Here is a 21,166-nt window from a genome sequence, read left to right on the forward strand (position 1 = left end):
GCGTGCGGGGGGAGTGCACCGCCCCCGGCAGCGCGATGCCGGCGGGGTGCCATTGCGGCTGCCCCCCCTGCACTGGGTGCCACATCCCTGCCTGCTCTCTGCCCCCCGGTGCCGGAGCATGAAGCTCCGCCACTGGCTGCAGGCAGCAAGATTTCAAGGTCCTAGTTATATGGGGCCTGCACCCCCCATGAACTAAAGGGGTAGTAGGCCACTCGAGCCCTTCAGGTAATGCATCTGAGGCACCCTAAGCTTGGCTAAATCAGCAGCTCCGGCAGTTGCTATGAGGACCTGTCTTCAGTGAGAATCTTTCTATCACCTTTAAGATCAGCCAAGGATGCCTTATTGAAGGTACCATCAGAGCATCAATGTGCCATAACTGAACAGCAAGGGAACATGAAGAAGTGGGTGTCTCACAGTTGCAGAACGTGCTGCTGTTGAAGCTAGTTCAGTAATTTTTTTACGAACAAATTTGTGATGTCAAAGGCAGCTTTGGATATTTTTCAGAGCAGTTCACTGTTATCATACAGACAAGTGAAGTAGTCATTTCGCATACAGAACACAGCGATTTTCAGAAACAGTAGTTTTATTAAGTAGCTTATTTATTTTGCCCCCAATAAATAAGCCCCAAAAGAAGGTAAATAAAAACCAACTCAAGACAAACACAGCCTGAACTTTTGAAACCATTGTAACTGTTATTGGTTGTGAGAGTTCTAGCTTCATATTACCATAATTAGTTCACTGAAATGCATGCTCTCTATTCATTGGTCTATCTGTTTAAGCAATTGGAAGTTAAACAAATTATTAGCAAAGATGGCCTCTGTTAAAAATGGGATCCCATGCTACGGGTGGTAAGGCTTTGAGGGAAGGGAACAGCCAACTGATCACATCTGTTGTGTAGGACAGCAGGACACATGTCTAGCCAATATGGTGCCCTCCATATATTTTTGGACTACAACTCCCATCAGCCCCAGCCAGGGAGGAGAGGAGTTGTAGTCCAGCAATATGGTGAGGACCCCATGTTGGCTAACAACAGCACAATACACTCACCTACATATTATCCAACAATGAATGGGTGAATGTTTGGGCATGAGACAGTGTGGTCAGATAGGAAGATGACACAGAAGATATTGCATACACAAAAACATATCCTCAAAGTAGGCTACGTACCAGTCCTCCATACTGGGGAAATCCCATGTCAGATCTGCATTTCCCTCTCCTGTAAATCCATACACATATACCACCAATATTTTCATGGTTACAAGTTAAGGCCCCAATTAAGGATACAACCATATCAAGGATTACTATTTTGTCTTGTGAATTCTACACCATCCAGGAAGGCTTTAAGATCTCACATGAAGTACGTGATGCAGCCCTGCCTGTCCCTTTTGTGAGAAGCACATTAATCTTCTGATACAGCTACAAACGTATTAGAGACACAAGCCAAACCGTGATCTGATTATGTTTTCTAAACACGTTGCAGCCTTTGGACTCTTGTGGGGATTCGTCATGAGTCACGAGACACTTGAAGCATTGTTCCCCACTCAGCGACTCTCCACGGCCCCAGCGACAAGAATTTCATCAGGTTGCAGATAAAATCTTAATGTGTGTATCAGATCAATCAGAGAGTGCATCTGAATATCCCTGCTGTCATTGAACCAATCCTGTTACGAATTCCTTTGTTCAAACTGGGGAACCCCTCCCATACCAACAGGCCTAAGGCATTTACAAGACAAACAATAGAAACCTAAAACCTTAAAGCAGCTCAGGTCAACATGACTTGCAGCCTGACATTGTGACTGTTGTTGGCATATGAGAAGGGAGAAAACGTTGATCAGGCTTTGTCCCCAGCAACTAATAGTTTGGAAAACAGATGCAAGGCATCAAACTGGGGCATCAAAAATCGTAAAAACAATATGGCATATAATGTGCCCAGTTGTAGGGTTTCCACATATGGGCCTTGTTAGGGTATCTGCCCATATTACCAAACTAGAAATAAGGCCTGGTTGAATTTCACACTAAACCTTGGCTTGTGATGATAGGAATGAGTTTCAGCAAGCCTAAGGCTTCTCCCTCCCTTTGCTTCCTCCAGTGACCATGAGGAGGAGAATGGAAGTTTCTGCTTCTGTTTTTCCATTTAGTGTAGTTTACCATTCTGTCTGAATCCTAAACTGTAGTTAATCTTAAGAGTTGGTTGGAACAAGTCAGCTTCAAAGCCATGTTTTGAAGTCAGCTTGTTTCAAGCATGAAGAAAAAAAAGGACTGCCAAGAGCTCCAGATGCCAGAAATCTACTTTATTGCAGGCCCAAGGCATTAAATTTATTCTCTAAGAGTACATTTTAAGAAACAGTGCTCCCTTTCAAGGTATACTGCTGTTTAACTGCATACTAAATCCAAGCACTCCCAGATGTACACAGATTGGCTGGGGAAACCCAGCCAGATGAGCGGGGTATAAATTATTATTATTATTATTATTATTATTATTATTATTATTATTCACAGCTGTACAATCATGTGTTGATGCTTCTCAACAAGACTATTTACATGGAGCTAATCAACTCTGTTTTTAAATATCTATCTAAATTTAGGTCCCAAGAATATTTAAGTATCGACACATAACTGTTTCCAGGAGTTAGGACAGTATATTTCATGCCTACAAAGATCATATTGCAGAAGCCCTTGGGAATAACTACAGGTCCTTCTTTCCACATTTAAAACTTATTCACCAATCACTAAATATAGCTATCACTTCTGAAACCTTGTTTGGAAGGAGATTTACCCTTAGCTGACTGGCACAAATTTTTGAAGCAGTCAATTTCCATGTGAAACAGAACTGCTGTAGGCTATGTGTATTTTGCAACCACAAAAATTCACCCTGGAACTAAGCTTTCGACAAGGGCGGCTTCCAGAGAACAATTAGGTAAAGCAGGCTTAACAGCTGATTCATTCTATGGAGGCTTTTTTCAAGTAAGAACTACCTGTTTGAGAAGAGAAAAAATGAGGTTTTTGGGCTGATAAGCATGTTATTAGGCAGTCTTCTAAAAGCTGGAGAAGCTCCACAGTGGCAGTTATTTACTTTTGGCCACTAGGTGCCTCATTGAGCTCTCTCTCTCTCTCTCTCCCCCCACCCAATATCTCAGACTCCTTTTATGGAGGCTGCATTTTGCTGTGTACTTCAAGTCTGAATTTACTCTGAGGCTGTGCAAGGCTAGGAAGGCTCCCAAAGTCAGGTTTTGTACCTCTGCTACTTTACAGTAACACCACTGCATGCCAATAATTGGCTCTTTAGCTAAAAAAGGCTCCCACAGCAATTTACATCAATGGAAGCTAGCATACTAAATGCCAAAATATAATATTTGGGCAAAAATCTGGCAAATATTTAAGCATTCAAAAATTCTGACATACAAAATTAGACATACAAATACACAAAATTGTTATTAGAATTTTGTGTGCAGAGGGGTAAATTCTACAAAAATCTTAACATCCACAAATGCTACAGCATCATCTAATGGGCAAAGGTCTTATAGGCAGCAATCTTATACCCATTTATCTGGCAGTATGCACTATTGAACTCAATGGGATTTACATTTAAAAAATGGATTGATTGTATTTCTAAAAGGTATTACTCAAACAATGAAAGAGGTGTTGGGATTTCCCACCCTTTAGTTTTTACATTTTAGTGCCAAAATATCACGTCTATGCATAAAAAAATGGGTGGTCAGTCTTCCTGCGGGCAATATTTCCTCACTAAAAAGGAGTAGTGGTACTGGTGTTCACCACCTTAAGCAACAACTAATCATTAATTTTAGCCATGACAGCACTGTGCTTTCAGTGCTATGGGAACTGATATCAAAACAAGAGTACAGTACAACTGTCAATGGCTCCTCACAATGGCTCCACATGTCTTACTCAGATGTAAGCCCTATTGAGTTCAATAGGGAATACTCCCAGATAAGTAGCAACCTAATATTGCGAGCCAACCCTGTACAATTATTTTAAAACGCTCATTTTATTTATTCACCACCCACACTGCACCCTTGCAGAGATCACACTGATCCCCATGGGCAAAGAGGAGTAGAAGAACCATAGACACAGGATAGCTGGAAAAGTCTGCTCATGATACACTGGAATATCCTGAACACTATACAAGTGCAAAAGAATATCCTGAACAGAGTCTTACATGAAAACCTCTGTTCCAGCCTCCCTATGCTCCCAGTTATTGCCAGACTTTTAAAGCGAGGAACAGAAAAGCATCGGCTTTTGCAGGGGGAAAACACAGCCCGTTGTGGAAAACTTGAGACAGGGCAGCTAATTTCTCAAGCAATCTCAACAATTCAAGACTTCTACCCACTTAGTAGACCCCCTAGCCATCTTTAACATACAACTTTTTCTACTAATTGCTGTCAGTACAGACAGAACAGGAGCGTATGGAAATAAACAAAAGCCAACTTCTGACCACGTTACAAAAATCACCGCTCCGTTTTCAAAAGCAAATCTAAAACATCAATTTATTTATGCTCTAAAACGGAGGTCGTATTAAACTTCTTCGTAAAGCAGCATAACTACCACTAAAAAAATAAAATAAAATAAAAAAGATACCTACACGCACGAATTAAGCAAGTATTCAGAGTGGGAAACCAAGAGGTCGCTACCCTATATAACAAATGCACCGTTTATTCTGCAGCTGAGCCAAAACAGAATGGGCTTCAATGCAGACTCTGCAAGCCACGCCCCCTCCGCTTTTTAATCCCGGCTGCAGAGAAGAGCCAATAAAACTCTGCCCACAAGCCCCGCCCCTGAATCCAAGCAAAGGACACGTCAGCCGAGTCCTGATGACCCGGATGTACAGGCTTGGCCCAATTCTCCTTGCTTATTACTTTTTTTTTAAATGCTACACAGACTTACTCTCTGCTATTATCCAAACACTCGTAGCTCCGCGGTAGAGATAATAATTCTATCGAGAGAAACGGGGGACAGCGGCGGTTGGGGTGTGTGGAATTGACAGGCGGCAGCGGAAGTAGTCTGTGAGGAGAGCGGCCGTTGGTCGGCGGAAGTCCCGCCTCCCAGGCCGTTGCGCCGCGTGTGCTTTCGTGGGCGAGTACGGCAGCCGCGCAGGGTCAGTCCCGGTCTTCCTTTCGAGCTCGGGAGACAGAAGGAAGCGGCAGCGATGGCTCCCAAGGGCGGTAGTGGCGGCAGCGGCGGCGGCGGGGCCCGGCAGCAGTCCGAGGAGGAGCTTCTCCTGCAGGACTTCAGCCGTAACTTGTCGGCCAAGTCGTCGGCGCTCTTCTTCGGCAACGCCTTCATCGTCTCCGCCATCCCCATCTGTGAGTGAGGAAGGGTTGGGTCGCCACGTCTCCCTCTCTTCGCCCTGGAAGAGCTGCTCTGTCAGCAGCGGGGGAGGCAGGGATCCCCCTCCCCCACACGCGAGGCTCCTCCCGGGGCGCGGTCTTCGGGCGAATCCGGATAGGAAAGGCCACAGATTTCGGGGTTCGAAGGGGACCCCCGAAGGTCATCCAGCCCAACCCCCTGCTGCAGTGCAGGGGCCACAGCTAGAGAGGCAGTGACGGACGGCCCTTCGACCTAGAATCACGGAATTGCAGAATTGGAAGTAATCTAGGGTCGTCCAGTCCAGCTCCCTTACTGCAATGCAGGAATCTCAATTTAAAGTATCCGTGACAGATGTGGCTATTCAGCTTCTGCCTAAAAACTTCCCAAGGAAGGTGTGCCCCACCCAGTGTTAGAAACGGGAGATAGGAAAGCTAGTAGCTAAATGGCGCCTTAAACCTAGGATACAGGTGCCACAATGCGCTTTTTTAAAATAACACGAATACAAAGCTGAAAATGAATGAATGGCAGCTGGTCCTTCCTCTGTCCACCCCCCTAATATTCTTAAGAGGGTCTTGTCTCTTCAGTCTCCGGAGAGTAGCTGGAAGTGGGAAGGCAGAAAAAGGTCCTCATTTCCTTCCACTCTGCAGTTTTAATCTGAAATCTTAGGTGCGGTACTGCGCCCAGGGCTCATGAAATTCCCTGTCACAAAAATGTGCCTAGAACAATGGGAGTTTGTCAGGAAACTGCAATTACTGTCAGAAATTTCTTCCTGGGGTTTAGTCGGAATCTCCTTTCTTGTAACTTGAATCGGCACATATTCCAACTGTCCATATTGTTCTTAAGCTTAAAATGGCATTTCCTCTTTAGGGTGGCTTCTGGCCTTCTCTTAACTTCAAAGCTGTTATTCACTGTGGACACGCATTGCAGTGGGATATAAGAAATATTATTATTATTAAAGTATGTCTCTTTTTTGAACATCACAAAGAGAATATGGAAGTATTGCTATGTGGTTCATATTATCCACTTCTTTGGTATAGATTGAGTGAGGCAGAAAAGGTGACAGCTTATAATATATACAGTGGTACCTCGGGTTACATACGCTTCAGTTTGCATACGCTTCAGGTTACAGACTCCGCAAACCCAGAAATAGTACCTCGGGTTAAGAACTTTGCTTCAGGATAAGAACAGAAATTGTGCTCTGGCGGCGCAGCAGCAGCGGGAGGCCCCACTAGCTAAAGTGGTGCTTCAGGTTAAGAACAGTTTCAGGTTAAGAACGGACCTCCGGAATGAATTAAGTACTTAACCCGAGGTACCACTGTACTTCAAGCTCCATGCAAGATTATAGAAGTGCCTGTATACCACTGATTCTCACTAAAGGGGACAATGTGCTGATGTGAGACAAATAAACAAAATTGGCTGCTCATCTACATTTCCATTAGCCCATCCACTTCCCCCCCTAGTAAAACGCGGTTTAGTGTTGAATTGGAACAACAGCAACCGAGTTTCCTGTGGATTGTTGTTCTCTGTGGGTTTCCTGGGGGAAAGAGGCTGGGCAAAGGCAAAACCACAGACCTGTGCCTAGAAAGCGCTAGACAAGCAGTAAACTGCCCAAACCTGTGTGTTTCAGGCACAGGACAGGTGGGAGTGTAGAAAGCCCCAAGTCAAGTTTCTAAGGTCTGCGTGTGCTTTAAGGATTTGAAGAGCAAAGGGTTTCAAAAACTATTTAGAATAATAGACCACTAGGTGGCATTGCTACACCTTTGTTGGGTGTTATCATGTTTGTTGACTGTAGTAAGTAAAATGAAAAGAAAAGACAAATGTGCTTGAAATCAGTTTCACACAATGCTTCTGAAGCTATTCATCCTTGTGAATGTGGCATTCTGTTAGTTGTTGGGTCAGTCCAAAGATGACGTATTTCTTTCACATTCAGATACTCCCTTTCCTTTATTATTTTGCATGCTGCTGTTCAGGCAAAGGAAGACATATGTGGTAGAAGGTAGAATAGAAGATTATCCAAAACAGTATGTAAACTGGAGATACATTGTTCAGCTAATCAACATGAGTTGTTGTTGCTTAGTCGTTTAGTCATGTCCGACTCTTTGTGACCCCATGGACCAGAGCACGCCAGGCATTCCTGTCTTCCACTGCCTCCTGCACTTTGGTCAAACTCATGCTGGTAGCTTCGAGAACACTATCCAACCATCTCGTCCTCTGTCGTCCCCTTCTCCTTGTGCCCTTCATCTTTCCCAACGTAGCTGCCTTATATAGAGGTGGGCCCGTTGGTCAATCTAGCTAAACTGACTGGCAGTGGCTTTCTAGGGGTTAAAACTGGAGACACGTTCTGCGTTCAAAAATCTTAACCACATGCACAATGTTTTTTCCTTAGGGCTCTACTGGCGAATATGGCACATGGATCTTGTTCAGTCGGCAGTTCTCTACAGCGTTATGACCCTTGTCAGTACATATCTGGTGGCTTTTGCCTACAAGAATGTAAAGTTTGTTCTTAAGCACAAGTAAGCATTTGGACAGTTCTTTTATATTTCTAGTGCTTGGGGTGGGTTAGAATGTTTATGGGGAAAATGAATGGGAGCTAGCAAACATCTTGCGATATTCCCTCAGACTACATCACCCTGGCTACTAAAAACCATTTCAGATCAGCCTTTCTGTATTTCTGGAGATGGTCTTTGGAGGGTCTATGAAGCAAGACAGTTCCAGAACTAGGCAATATCCGTTTTAATTTTGGACAAAAAATATTTTGAATGGACGTTTTCTTTGGAAGAGCACTTGTACTTTTACTTAGACCAGGGTGGTCCAATTTTTTGTACCAAGCGGGCTGCAATAGTACTTCAACACAGAACTCGCAGGCCACACACTGAATTCCATTTCCATATCATAAATTAAAGTGTTCACAATAGGTTTAATAATACTTTTAAAAAAACCAATTAATATATATAATTAAATACACAATTAATAGATTTAATTATTAAACAAATTTAATACTCAAACAGATGTATGCACTTTTGTTAAGAATGCATGACACAAAAAATAAGGCATAATTTTTTTTTAATCTTGAACGTTGCTGAGGGCCGCCAAAAACGCCTTGTGGGCTGCAGGTTAGACTATCCTGACTAAGACCCTAGTAAATATTCATGCATCCTGCTCCTAGTTAATGGTTCCAACTGTTTGTTTCTCCTTCAGTGAACTCTGTGTTGTATCTAACAGTTATATTCAGAGTAAACCTACAAACATCAATGGGCCTAAGTTAGTCCTGGCTATTCTTTTCAGCAAACCCATTAACATTGGTTACAACCCTGTGATTGGAACCATTGAGATGGGGCTTGCCGGCCTTGTGGCTCCGCAATATGGGCAGTGAGTCTTTCACAGTGCGGAGGGCATTTTATGAAATGGCTAGTATCCTTGGAATTTATTCTGATCTCCCCACCCCAAAAACATCGGGAATGTAAAATGCTTTCTCTTTCAGAGTAGCCCAGAAGAGGGAAGATGCCGTTTCCAAAGAAGTAACTCGAAAGCTCTCTGAAGCAGACAATAGGAAGATGTCGCGCAAGGAGAAAGATGAGAGGTGACGGTCAAATGCATTGTACAGCTTTGTTTGCAGGCAACCTGAATTACACCCCTCTGTTCATAAAGAGGGATTTATTTCTGTGGTTTTGTGTTTGTTTTGACTTGCCTTGTTGATTACCACCATCTTAATGCCTACTTTGTTTTGGGCTGAATGTGTTTCAGATGTCACCAGTATTTTTTTAAAGCAGCATGGTTTGTGTATAGTTCATCATTTTATATAACTTGATGCATTAGAAATGCTTTAAAAAGCGTTTTATCATCCTAAAAAGCTCTTCAGTGGTGCTAGATTGAATACTTGGCAGTAACTTCCCAACCTAAGCTTCTAATTCTTCATTAAGTTACTATTTCATAGCAGGAGATTCAATCTTGCTTTATTAAGTTTGAGTTATGTGCTTTTTTTTTATAAAAAAAGATCTCTAATAGCTAGAAACAAAGACTACATTCAGATAGCAATTTCCCCCCTTTCTCCTGATGCACCCATATCTGATAATTCCAACATTTTATGCAATTTTCACACAGTGTAAAAACTGCTTTTGGAAATCTAATGGAAGTTTGGCGCTCATTACTGTGTTTCCAAAAAAACCCCCCTGTTTGCCTATTGACAGCTGGCACGTGCCTTCGCTGTACTACTTTTGACTCTTAAATAAAATAATCCTTTTTTCAGAAACTGGAATTTAGCATCTAGGTCATTTGTCAGTGGAAAAAATATGCCTAAATTGTTTGAAATGCTGCTTTTGCCTCTGCAGAATTTTGTGGAAGAAGAACGAAGTTGCAGACTACGAAGCAACAACATTCTCCATCTTCTACAATAATACACTCTTCCTGGTCTTGGTCATCATTGCTTCCTTTTTTTTGTTGAAGAACTTCAATCCAACCGTGTATCCTTTCCTTCCAAAAATTTCAAGTACTTTGAGATAGATGGGTTGCATAAGTCAGGTGCTGTAGCTGTACTCTCAAGAGATATAGTTTCAGGGCCTGTAATTCAAAGAAACCAGACACATAATGGATACAGTTGTAGCAAAAACAGACAACTTTGCACATGCCACCACAACTGCAGAGCAAATAGTGCAAGGGCATTATAAGGACAAAGCAAATAGTCCTACCAGTAATAGAACAGAATATATGGACAGTGTTGTGACACTATTTTATTAGTGACTAAATTACAGGGATGTGTGGGGTATAAATAATAAAATTATTAAAAATTTTATTACAGTGACCAGCTAACTGAATGTTACTGGAGGTACTTGGGACATTCAGGTTCTTAATCTCTGTAAAAAGTTTCCAGTCCTCCTTAGGATTCTCCCACCCTCTGGAAAAGTAGGCATTCTAAAAATCATAATAGCAACTGCAACATGTCATTTTCTGGAAATATTTCTTCCCTTTTGCACAGCCACCAGTAACCCACAAACAGAAAGGAGCCTCTTGATGTGGGGAAGCTTTTGTGACATCATTGATACTCATTCTAAACTCAGATATATAAACCAATTGCCAAATGGCACCTTAAACCCTGGTTACAGTTGCCACAGCAGAATGTCTAGGCACAATTATTTCGTCAAGGAAATTTATTATCATCACTATTACTCATTTTATTTCTATAGTCATTTTATTTTTTTCTTTATATTTTTAAGAGAAAATCTCAAAATGGTTAGTAACGCCTTAAAACATCAAATAAAACAATACAGAACAAAACAGATTAAAGCTTCAAGGAACATATTTCTGATCCTTCTCTAAGTTACATTTACTTTCTCCATATTTATTTACCTACTTAATTTATACAGCTGTCCTGTAGCAGAAATACTCTAGGAAGCCAGTGTCAGACTGGGACCTGGGAGATCAGGGTTCAAATCCTCACTCGGTCATGAAGTTCACTGGGTGACCATGGGCCAGTCACAGCCTATTAACCTACTTCGCAGGGTCGTTGTAGGGATTAACTGAGGAGCGGGTGAACCATGTAGTCTTTGGAAAAAAAGGTGGGATATAAATGCAATAGATTAGCTCTTCTGCTTAAGAAATCTGGAGAGGCCAGCCAGATGGAGATTTCAGTCGCTAGCCTGGCGTCCAGTGGTTGCAATTGGGTAATTTCTAACATTATTCTAGAACTGTTTCAAGGGGTCAATGTTTCCCCATGGGCACAAGTACTGCTGTTTGTGCCAAGGTCCTGCACAGTACAGATGAGCTGTGTGTAGGCCTTATGCTCAGGCTAGGTTACTCCAGATGTGGCTTCCTGCGGGGCTTTCTCTAACCCAGTGTTTCCCAACCGGTGTTCCGCGGCACACTAGTGTGCCGTGAGACACCGGCTGGTGTGCCGTGGGAGGGAGTCGGGCGGCGAGAGGCGGCGGCGGCGAGGATCCGCGTCGAGCCGGGGGCGGCTCCGCGGTGGTGGTGCCGAGCGGCGGGGCAGCGCGCGCAAAAGGGAGGAGCGCGAGACAGCGGAGGAGGAGGAGGCCGGCATGTCCGGGCAGCAGCAGCAACAGCAGCAGCAGCAACTCCCGGCGACGGCTCCTCCTCCGCCCGCTATCGCCGCCACCACCACAACAGCCGCCGCCGCCTCAGCTGCCGCCGTCCCTCAGTCCCTCGCTCTGCTGCCTCCTCCCACCCCGGCAAGGGGAAGGGAAAAAACGTTCACTTTTGTGCGTCCCTCCCGGCGTGACGCTGCGCGCTGACGTCACGGGGCGGGGCTTTAATGGTGGTGTGCCGCGAGATTTTTTTCCGGTAAACAGGTGTGCCGTTGCCCAAAAACGTTTGGGAAACACTGCTCTAACCAGCTTACCTTTATATGGGAGTCAGTTGATAGGTTTTCTGGCACCAGGTCTGATTGCTTTTCAGACACAGTGGCACATTCCTCAGCTGTTCCATAGGACGGGCTATAGGTACTGGGGCAACAGCTTATTCTGCTGGAGGGCTGCTTTTGAGGAGCAGATGGGTGGAATTCAAGGGTCTTGCTTCCCTCTCCAGTTGTGATTACAAGCCAGTCCTTTGACCACAAGCTCCTCCACTTACATAGAATCATAAAACAGCAAAGACCTGATGAAGAGAGCACAGCAGAGGTTATATTTTCTGAGAATCCTCGGAAAAACAATCTCTCAAAGGACCCGTTGATGGCCTTTTACCATTGTACTATTGAGAGTGTATTAACGTATGGTCTGTGTGTGTGGTTTGGGAGCTGTACGGTCACGGAAAAAACAATGCTGTCCAGGGTTGTAAGGACTACGGAGAGAATAATTGGGTGCACTCTTCCCACCTTGGATCAAATCTATGCTTCCAGGTGTCATAAGAAAGCTGCAGAGATAGTGCAGGACAGTGCGCACCCCAGAAATGATCTCTTTCAGCTTCTGCCTTCTGGAAGAAGGTACAGGGTTATAAAGACTAGGACTAGCCGCCTGAGAAACAATTTCTATTCAAATGCGATTTTGGTTTTAAACGCAGTGTAAGGTAGTCTCTATGGGAGTATATTGTATTTAATTATGGGGTATCAGAGTTTTTAGGGGGCTAACCAGTCTGGGATAGCAGGCTTGTTGGTTTTTGAAAGTCTGATGTAGATTCCCCCCCCCCCATTCCGTTGCTCTGTATGGGACAATGACAATAAAGATTATCGTATCGTATCGTATTGTAACTGTTCTTGGAAGGGACCCGGGAAGGGGTCATCTAGTCCAGTGCCCTGCAATGCAGCGATCATCTTTGCCCAGTGTGAGGCTCAAACCCATGACCCTGAGCTTAAAGAGTCTCACACCCTACCAACTGAGCTATCTCACAGGCCTCTTGCTTCTGGGATGGGATGCATAGTACTGGGTTTGATTCTTGGACTTGGGATAATAGATCCCTATTTATACGACACCCTGTTTTTGTAGCAGTTGCAATGGTAGTTGGGAGATATACTTACCACCCTGAGTGTTTGGGCTTTCATCCTTAACATGCTGCTTTATCAGAAACTACATCCTGTCCATCAGCGCTTCATCTGGATTGATTGCTTTGCTGTCTACAGGTTCCAAGTAGACAGAATTGTTTGGATGGGTCAGTCCTATCCAGTCACACTCAGCAGCCTGGATAGAGAGGTGTTGCTTTTTTATAGCTTGAAGACATGAGAAACTATTTTTTACAAGAAAACAGAAAGGAAACACAGATTATGGTTCCTTCATAAAATAACAAAAATGAGTGCACCAGGTAATGTCATTTTAGCTCATGAAATTGTTTTTCAAAACACAAATATGTTACAAATAAGTTTCTCTTTTTTTCTGCCAGTGAGATGGGCTTTGTTGACTTCGAGCAGTGACTTCATCCCGTAACCTTTTGTAATCATGTTTGAATAAAAGCTTAAAAGAAAATACAGCCTGAAGCTTCTTCCATTGTGATATTGTCCTGTTTTCTGTTCTCTGCATTGCAGTCTTTAAAGAAATTTTCACTGTGTTTAGTTGAACTTACTCTTAGGGAAGTGCATAGATTGCAGCCTTTGCCCGGCTTTTCCAGTCCTTTTATCTTGTGGGTAAGGAATGTCTTCCTTCTTTCTTCCATTGCAGAAAAGATTCTCACCCCCATCATAGGGTGAAAACTGAAAATGTGAGTTTCCATCATCTTATTCGGTTCAGACTTGTTAATTCACAGCAGTTTGCCAATAGTGAAATAGCATGCCATAAAAATACATCCTACTTTAATTAAAACTGAACTCGCCCTGTGCTAAACTGAAATGAAATGAATTTGAATATTCTAGTTTAGTCCCATGTTTCCCTTTCCGTATGCACCTCTAAATGCTGTATATCTGATATGCCGCAATTCCGAATCTGCTACATGCAGTAGTTTGTATACCCTGCCCCCAAAAACCACTACCCTTCATATTATAACAAGCAAATGGAAGCAATGATTGAAGGTGTTGCAAAGAGGACAGAAGCTTAACAAAAGATGATTCAGTTAAGAGGAGTGATCACTGATATTAATTTGGTATAAATCACTGTCTAAAGAAATTTTGCATGTGGGATGTGCGAGGCTTTCTCCAGTAGTAGGAACCCTAGGATTTGAAATGAAACTGCATGCAACAGTCATCTAATAATTTAAGTCTGCAAATGAGGCCTGTTGACCAGATGCCCTAAACAGTTTTTCTAGCATGAGGTCACAAACAGTTAACATTTCTTTATGGAAGGGTGGGCTGCAGGTTTACCACCTCTGTGAAAAGTTTTCTTTCATTCTGCTGGGCAGCACCCTCCCCCTTTTTTGTAAACTCTACTTCCTTTAGGCCAGTGGTAGCCAAACTTGGCCCTCCAGCTGTTTGGGGACTCCAATTCCCATTATCCCTGACCTCTGGTCCTGTTAGCTAGGAATGATGGGAGTTGTAGTCCCAAAGCAGCTGGAGGGCCAAGTTTGGCCACCACTGCTTTAGGCCGTGCTGTATCCTCAAAACTGCTGAAAATAAGCTAAATTCATTGTTATATGGCAGGTATGATGATGTCGCGGGGCATTACTGAACTGTCAGGATTTCATTGGGCAAAAAACTTTGGGGCTGTAGCAGTCGATTCCATGAATTAAGTTTAATTGTTCTCTTATCCTTTCTGCTGTTGATCAGCAGCAAGTAGCTGACTTTTCTCTGTAACAGTGGTGATGGAATAACCCTTGTTAATTGCTTAAAATGTGAAGACAATGGGGGGGGGCAGAGACACCCTGAGGATTTCTGTGAAGCCATGTAGGCTGTCTCAAATGAAGAAAAACTTCGAATAAATCTTCCGAAGAAGAGAGTGTGTCTCTAAGGCAATCAAATATCCTGACCTCCCCCTTCCCCCCCAACCCTACTGCATTCCATACTTCAAATCAACGTATGTTAATAGTCACTGGTATCTTATGAGAGACACTGCCCTTTAAATCTGTCTTTAGCTAATGCTCTCGATGAATGAACATTTTCTTTCCTATCAATCACTCTGTGTAATGTGGTTATCCCTACTGGGAAAGAAAAGTAATATGTATTGATTTTCAAAGTAATGAATCAGAAAGATACAGTCCTATTTTAATCCTAATGTAGGCTCTCCACCACTACCCTCCCTGCCCCCGCTCCACCACTCCAAATTAATGGATCCAAAGTAATTAAGCTAGGTGCATAAAATGCCTTTATTATGTCCAAGCAGAAATAGAAAGCAGTTCCTAGTATACAGCAGCTGAATTCATTTACACAGACCATTGCTTTGATTAAACACATTAAAAGAGGAAAAAGTATTTTTGTTCTTTAGAACTCGGTGCCTTCTGTAAGCTCTGTTGCCAGGACTGTCCGATGAACAGTTCAGATGCAAAGGCCCTGCTTGATGGAGGGGAGGGAGGAGGAGGCTGCGATTCGGAAGCTTAAGCTTCACACATGGTGCGACCTATATGTGCAAATGCACCTTTGCTGCTTTCTGTGGGACAGTACATGTTCCATGTTCTAACCCAGACTTCCCTCTAAGTTCATTGCAGCAGCCGGAGCAAATCTTTGGTGAAGAATGAAAACAGATTTGCTCGTGCCGCCGAAATGAGATGAATAAGTTGTGCCAGGCAGAGAAAGACTGTTCATTGAAGCTTTGCCACCCAGACCAGATGAATGGAGTTGAATACATGTGCATGATACACCTGCCCACCAGGTGAACTGGAAGATTTGTGGATATGAAACTTGGCTTTATGGCCATTTGCCTTTAGCAACAAGAGCAATTATCCATGAAAGCAGGTTTCACAGCAGTTGCCCCAGATCCAGGCTATCGTATGCAAAAAAGATGAAATGCTTGTTCACCATTTTGGGGTAAGGATACTCATCTGGGGCCAGAGTTAGGCAATATGAAATTACTGCTGATAAGGTACAGCATCAAAAAGGAAGCCATTGTGTAGCAGTGGGTATTTAGTATGCTTCTGGATCTGGGTCTTGAGCTGCAATCCTATGGATTAGGCCCCACTGAGCACACAGATTGCAGATCGTGTCTGTCCTTTAGAGTGCAGGCTGTGGAAGTGAGATGTAGTAAACTAAAAGGATATTTGTACTTTCCATATAAATACAGTGTTCCCTGCTCAAAGGCCTTGGCACCTCCCCACCCCCAATTGTATGCACTTATATAATTTATTACAGAGGTGAGGAGCCACTCCAGATGTTGGACAGTGGCTGGGGTTGACGCAAATCAGAGTCCAAGATCTGTAGACTCTCAGGCTCCCCACCTGTCTTTTACAGTAGTGGATCTCAAAACCACTATTGAGACTTCAATTAGACATGAAAAAGTGGACCTGTCCACAAACGTAATAAAACATCTCAGCTGAGAAGACCTCATTTCTGTTGGCCAAGCCCATTGAAGAAAAAGAAGAGTCCATGATAAGGTCTTTGCAGCCCACAAAATCAAAGTATTCATGGAGATGACAGGGTTGTAGCTGGGAGGGTGTGTTGTTCCTAAACGGTGTTTTCAAATGCAATGGTTTGAAGGATTTCTAGAATACACATATCATATGATAGAGATATACAAATCAAGAGGCACAAAACAGCTGCATTTCATCACTGTGGGATCATTGCCAATTGAATACAACCATGCAAATGGGGCAGGATAGGAGTGGGAAGAAGGGAGAGGAGATCTCCTTATCTGTATTAATCATCTGCCCATCGAATGAGACAGATGGATGCCAACAACAACACCTACCCATCAAATGATTGCTTTCAAGAGCAGAATGGTGTGGGATCAGCCTTCTACCTGGCTGTGCTGCCTAGGGCAGATGGATCTTGTACTCCAAAACATTGGTGGGCACCAGGTTGGGGAAAGCTGTTCTAGACTCTTTCTAGCTCTTTGATTGCTGATACTTATGGGCTGATTTACACACAACACTCGCAATTTTCAGTAATGCTGACTTCTAGCTACACTGCTAAAGGAGCTTGCCCAAACCAGCCAGCTTCCATTTGCACTTGGCAAAGCTTGATGTTTTTGGCATCCCACCACTGGTACTTAAAAGAAGATGCTCTTGTTGCATCAAGATGCTCTTGTCCATCACAGGCCATCCTGTGCCATTGGCATGTGCATGTTAAGTCCAGTGCTTGGCAATGCTTACCATTCAGCAGCAAAAGATCACTGAAAACCACAGCTGCCATGTGCCAAAACAAGGATTGGGAACCAAAACCCATGATGTAATGATGATTCTAAATACAGTTTGGAAACGAAAGTGAGAAAAGGCAGAGGAGATTGGGCAAACATAACATTTCCTGGGATCCATTAAAGTGTGATGAAGTGCTTATAAACCGCATCAGGCTTTTCGATGGAGGTACAAAAGGGGAAATGAAACCCTTTCCAGTACACCTTCAGAAAATTGTACAACTCTGCACATTTTGTACATTTATTATACATTATATTAGTTAAGTTTAAGTAATCAAAGTTGCAGTAACTACGTCTACAAGCTGCCAAAGGAAAGCAGGTTCTAAGAAAACAGCATTAAATTATGGCATTTTTTATTTCCGTTTTTGCAGCAGCAAAATGATTATGTGAATTTTACTTGCCTAGCCTAGCCTCTTTCAGCCTGATCCTGAGCACGTTGACTCAGGTGGGGGGGGGACCTCTGTTCTGATGGTGCAAACCTCTAAGGGGGAACATGTGGCCCTCTCCAGACGTTTTTGGACTCCCAGCTCCTATCAACCACTATGGCCAGCAGTTAAGGATAAATTGGTGCTGTTTTCCAGCAACATCTGGCGAGCCGAAGGTAAACCACCTCTGCTTTAAGCAGGTGATAGAACTACAACCTTTACTCTTTTTATTTTTAAATGCCGTAAAGCTAATGGCTACAATCCAGCTTAAGTTAAGTCTCCCCACCCCCAAAATGGGGAGTGTAGAGCATATGCATTCAATCCTGTGCACTTTTCCTTGGAATTAAATCCCAGTGTGTTCAATAGGGTTTACATACTCCCTGGTAAGTGTGCACAGAAGTGTAGCCAATGGTTGCTTAGCTTTGGATGGATCGAGTCCATTCCCCACCCCACCAGTGAATCTGGAGCTACCATATACAACCTGCCTCTGAAATCCTAAAATAACTGGAAGGCAAAGATGCCATCCTCTGTAATTCTTTGATTTTCTGCCTTTAAATGGACAGCCCGTACTCCCCTAAACAAAGTCCAAACTAGGCTAGTACCCTAGAACTCAGATGCAGCATAAAAAAATGCAAATGGAAAAAACACACCCAAACTTACTCATCTTCAAGATAGCTTGAAGAATTTTTATGCTTGAAATTGTCTGATATGCGTCTTTGACCTATACCTGTATCTGGCTTTTGTGTTCGTTGAAAAAATATATCTGTACATCCTTCTTCTAATTTCCAAGTAACTAAAGCTTAGAAGAAATCTTTTATTGTTTCTTTACAATGTGTATTTTCACTGCATAAATGGGAAGTGCCGAGAGGATAATAAGGGTCAACAGGGAGCGGGCACGACCCGGCGAGAAGTTGTGCACAAACTCTGCGGAAATGAATGCTAGCGCACAATGTCCTGCAGGATCTCATTCGTTTCAACAGGGCTTGTGCTGGAAAATCTGACTGTAGTAAAAAAGAAGAAGAAGCAAAAAAGCAAAGGCAATCTCAGCTGTAAAGAGAGATCGGCTGTGCTTTTGGATCCCGGCGCAGCACGCCGCCTTGGAGAATCTAGTAAACAACAGAGACTGCCGAATAATTCTAATCAGGATATTATTGACTTGGTACTGTACTAAGTACAGAGCGCTATTTTAGCCATGCAGTCCAGTTTAATCATGCAATGCATTAGGATCTGTAGTCCTTCTTGCTGTAAGGTTTGTTTCCCAAGATGTTATCGATCTCGTTCACAATGTGGGACGTCATCTTCGGAAGAACCTGTAAGCATAAAAGCGGGCGGCATACGTTCAGGATCATTACGTGCTTTCAGTTCGCCAATTAAAACAAAAACGACATTTTGCTCCAAAGGAATGCAGGTAAAGATGGGTTATGCTCTGTGTTCAGAACTTACATACATTTGAATAAATTTGCCTATTTTGATCATCCATTTGTTTCGGCTCATCACAAAGCAGGATTTTGTACTTGCCTGTATGGCACCAAGATTCTCTATTAGCTGCTCCGGATTGGAAGATCCTAAGAGGACAGAGCTCACACCCTCGTTACGTAGACACCAAGCTGGGAAGACAGAAAAGCCCATGGCTGTGTTAGGGCTGGTATCGGTTGATGCTGGTGAGCAACCTTAGTTCAGAGGCTTATCTCATGCAGTGGTTAAGACCTTATCATTCAGACATTTTTCCAGATAGGTTTTTTTTTTAACACCGCTGTGATAAGAAGAAAAAAAATATTATGTGGCCTTTGGCTACAAACAAAACTTGCTTATGCACCATTTGCAATATCTATTGCAGGGACCTGTCAGGGACAGGCTAGACCATGGGTAGGCAAACTAAGGCCCTGGGGCCGGATCTGACCCAACTGCCTTCTAAATCCGGCCCGCGGATGGTCTGGGAATCAGTGTGTTTTTACATAAGTAAAATGTGTTTTTTTATTTAAAATGCATCTTTGGGTTATTTGTGGGGCATAGGAATTTGTTCATTCCCCCCCCCCAAATATAGTCTGGTCCCCCACAAGGTCTGAGGGACAGTGCTGAAAAAGTTTGCTGACCCCTGGGCTAGCCACTGAAGAGCGGTCACTGTGTACAGAGGAGAGGACATTGGGAGAATGGGGTGTTGCAGACTGACTTGGGTTAGTGACCTGGGGGAACCTGTAACAGCCAGGAGACGAGAGTCAGGGGCAGGAGAAGCTGCAGGGTTGAATAATGAAGAACAGGTGCAGGAGGAGGAAGAGATAGACCAGGCTGCTGTAGAGTTGAAGGCTTCCACATCTTCTCCTGCCCACACCTCTCCTGCTCTGCTGTCTTCCAGGACGAGAAGAGGATTGAAGAGGGAGGAGCAGAAGCAGGTTGAGGCAGAAGCTGAGGCAGTCTTCACCTGCTTGTGTGTAGCTCAGGTGGGGAAGATACATAACCTGAGGCCTCTCTGTTGCTGCAACAGCCTCATCGAGTGCACGGCTAGGAGTAGCTGAGGGACCTACAACTGATAGACATGCCTTTTCCTAACTTGCAAGTGTACTTTTGACAATACACTTAATTCTGCCCTCTGGACATTCCATACTGTGACAGGACACCTTTTCAGCTCAAGGGCCACATTCCCTCTCTAGGCAGCTTTTCCAAGGACCACATGTCAGAGGTAGGTAGAGCCAGAAGCAAAAAGCAGGCAGAGCAACAAAATAAATGAAATTAGGAGCACACAGGTGATGGTGCCGAGGTGAACCGAAACCTATTCTGTGCAGCCACTTTGGGCTACTGCCTTCTGGGGAACGTCCATTGCCATCACGTACTGCCTTTGCTTTCTCCCCGGTTGCAGATGACGAGAAGCTTGTTCCTTTGCTGGTTTGCCAAACTGTGACGAGCGCTTCACGGCTTACATTGTCTAGCCAGCATCCAGAGAAGTGGGATTGGGCCGCATTGCTTACCTGGTTTCCCAATGTGGAGGACGCTTCTGGTAACTGACAGAAAGAGGCGGAGGGGTGAGGTGATGGGCAGGTTGGTGCGGTGCAGGTGCTATGGCAGGAGCAGGGAATGAGCTTCCCCTCTGTGTCCGCACCATGCTTGCCTCCCTAGTGTCTCGCCCCTCTCAGCTACCAGCAGTGACCTCAGCATTCGGAAGCCAAGTAACCAGCACTGCCCCATCTTGCTGGCTGCTACAGAATCTGAATTGTTTTGTTTTGTTTTAAACTTATTCCTGCACTGAATGTATTAGCTGATTTTTTTTTTTGAAAAGTCATCTGCCAGGGCCAGAAGTCATATTTGAACTTCATCGGACCATTTATCTCCCACCCCGTCTTCGCTGTGAAACATTTAAATCGTGTCTTTGGCAAGGCAAGAACGAGACAGCACAGTTAAACATGATTAATGGTCTCTCTCGAATTTCTGCGCTGTGTTAGCTCTATTTTCGCAGCCTGAGTCAATCAGGGCTACACAGCTGTTGGGAAGGAACTGTGCTGGGGGGGGGGGAGATTAAAAGGGGAAAAAATCCAGTCCTGCTCATGATTATTTCATAGTAATCGCTAGCCCAACTTTGTTGCTGTCATCCATAAAAACAGCTATTCTTCCCACCCCCAAAGATAATGCAGTCGGTAGCTGTATCCAGTATCCGGCAAGGTACTTGGATGACTTTGTAGATATTTGCATTCCATAACCAGGCTTGCTGTATTGTTGGGTAAAACAATAGACATCCTGGAAAAAGACAGCATTTTTACTGCAGCAGCAGGCGGAAGG

At 43.8% G+C, this 21,166-nt stretch overlaps 2 protein-coding genes across 3 annotated transcripts in view; one reads left to right on the forward strand and one right to left on the reverse strand.

The window, feature by feature from the left end:
• The first annotated feature begins 5,068 nt into the window (after window positions 1-5,068).
• SSR3 (signal sequence receptor subunit 3) lies at window positions 5,069-13,229 on the forward strand. The gene is made up of 5 exons (XM_082224674.1): window positions 5,069-5,321; window positions 7,712-7,838; window positions 8,807-8,905; window positions 9,654-9,785; window positions 12,834-13,229. The coding sequence occupies exons 1-5, from the start codon at window positions 5,165-5,167 to the stop codon at window positions 12,898-12,900; spliced, it is 582 nt and encodes a 193-aa protein (XP_082080800.1). The 5' UTR covers window positions 5,069-5,164; the 3' UTR covers window positions 12,901-13,229.
• A 3,457-nt stretch (window positions 13,230-16,686) lies between these two features.
• Window positions 16,687-21,166, reverse strand: part of KCNAB1 (potassium voltage-gated channel subfamily A regulatory beta subunit 1) — a 225,662-nt gene continuing 221,182 nt past the window's right edge. For both annotated transcript variants that reach the window (XM_082224490.1, XM_082224491.1), the window contains exons 13-14: window positions 18,917-19,005; window positions 16,687-18,708 (exon numbers count right to left, since the gene is read on the reverse strand). In XM_082224490.1, the coding sequence (XP_082080616.1) occupies window positions 18,619-18,708; window positions 18,917-19,005 (179 nt within the window). In that variant the 3' untranslated portion in view covers window positions 16,687-18,618. The remainder of the gene's footprint in view (window positions 18,709-18,916; window positions 19,006-21,166) is intronic.

This window comes from Podarcis vaucheri (genome assembly GCF_965113315.1).
Source record: "Podarcis vaucheri genome assembly, chromosome: 5".
Lineage (NCBI taxonomy): Eukaryota > Metazoa > Chordata > Lepidosauria > Squamata > Lacertidae > Podarcis > Podarcis vaucheri.

Excerpts from the sequence above, each read along its gene's own strand:
- SSR3 (XM_082224674.1), top strand. The coding sequence starts at position 5,165 with ATGGCTCCCAAGGGCGGTAGTGGCGGCAGCGGCGGCGGCGGGGCCCGG. Across the intron at positions 7,839-8,806 it reads AAGTTTGTTCTTAAGCACAA|AGTAGCCCAGAAGAGGGAAG; the intron begins GTAAGCATTTGG and ends TTTCTCTTTCAG. Across the intron at positions 9,786-12,833 it reads AAGAACTTCAATCCAACCGT|AAACTACATCCTGTCCATCA; the intron begins GTATCCTTTCCT and ends CTGCTTTATCAG.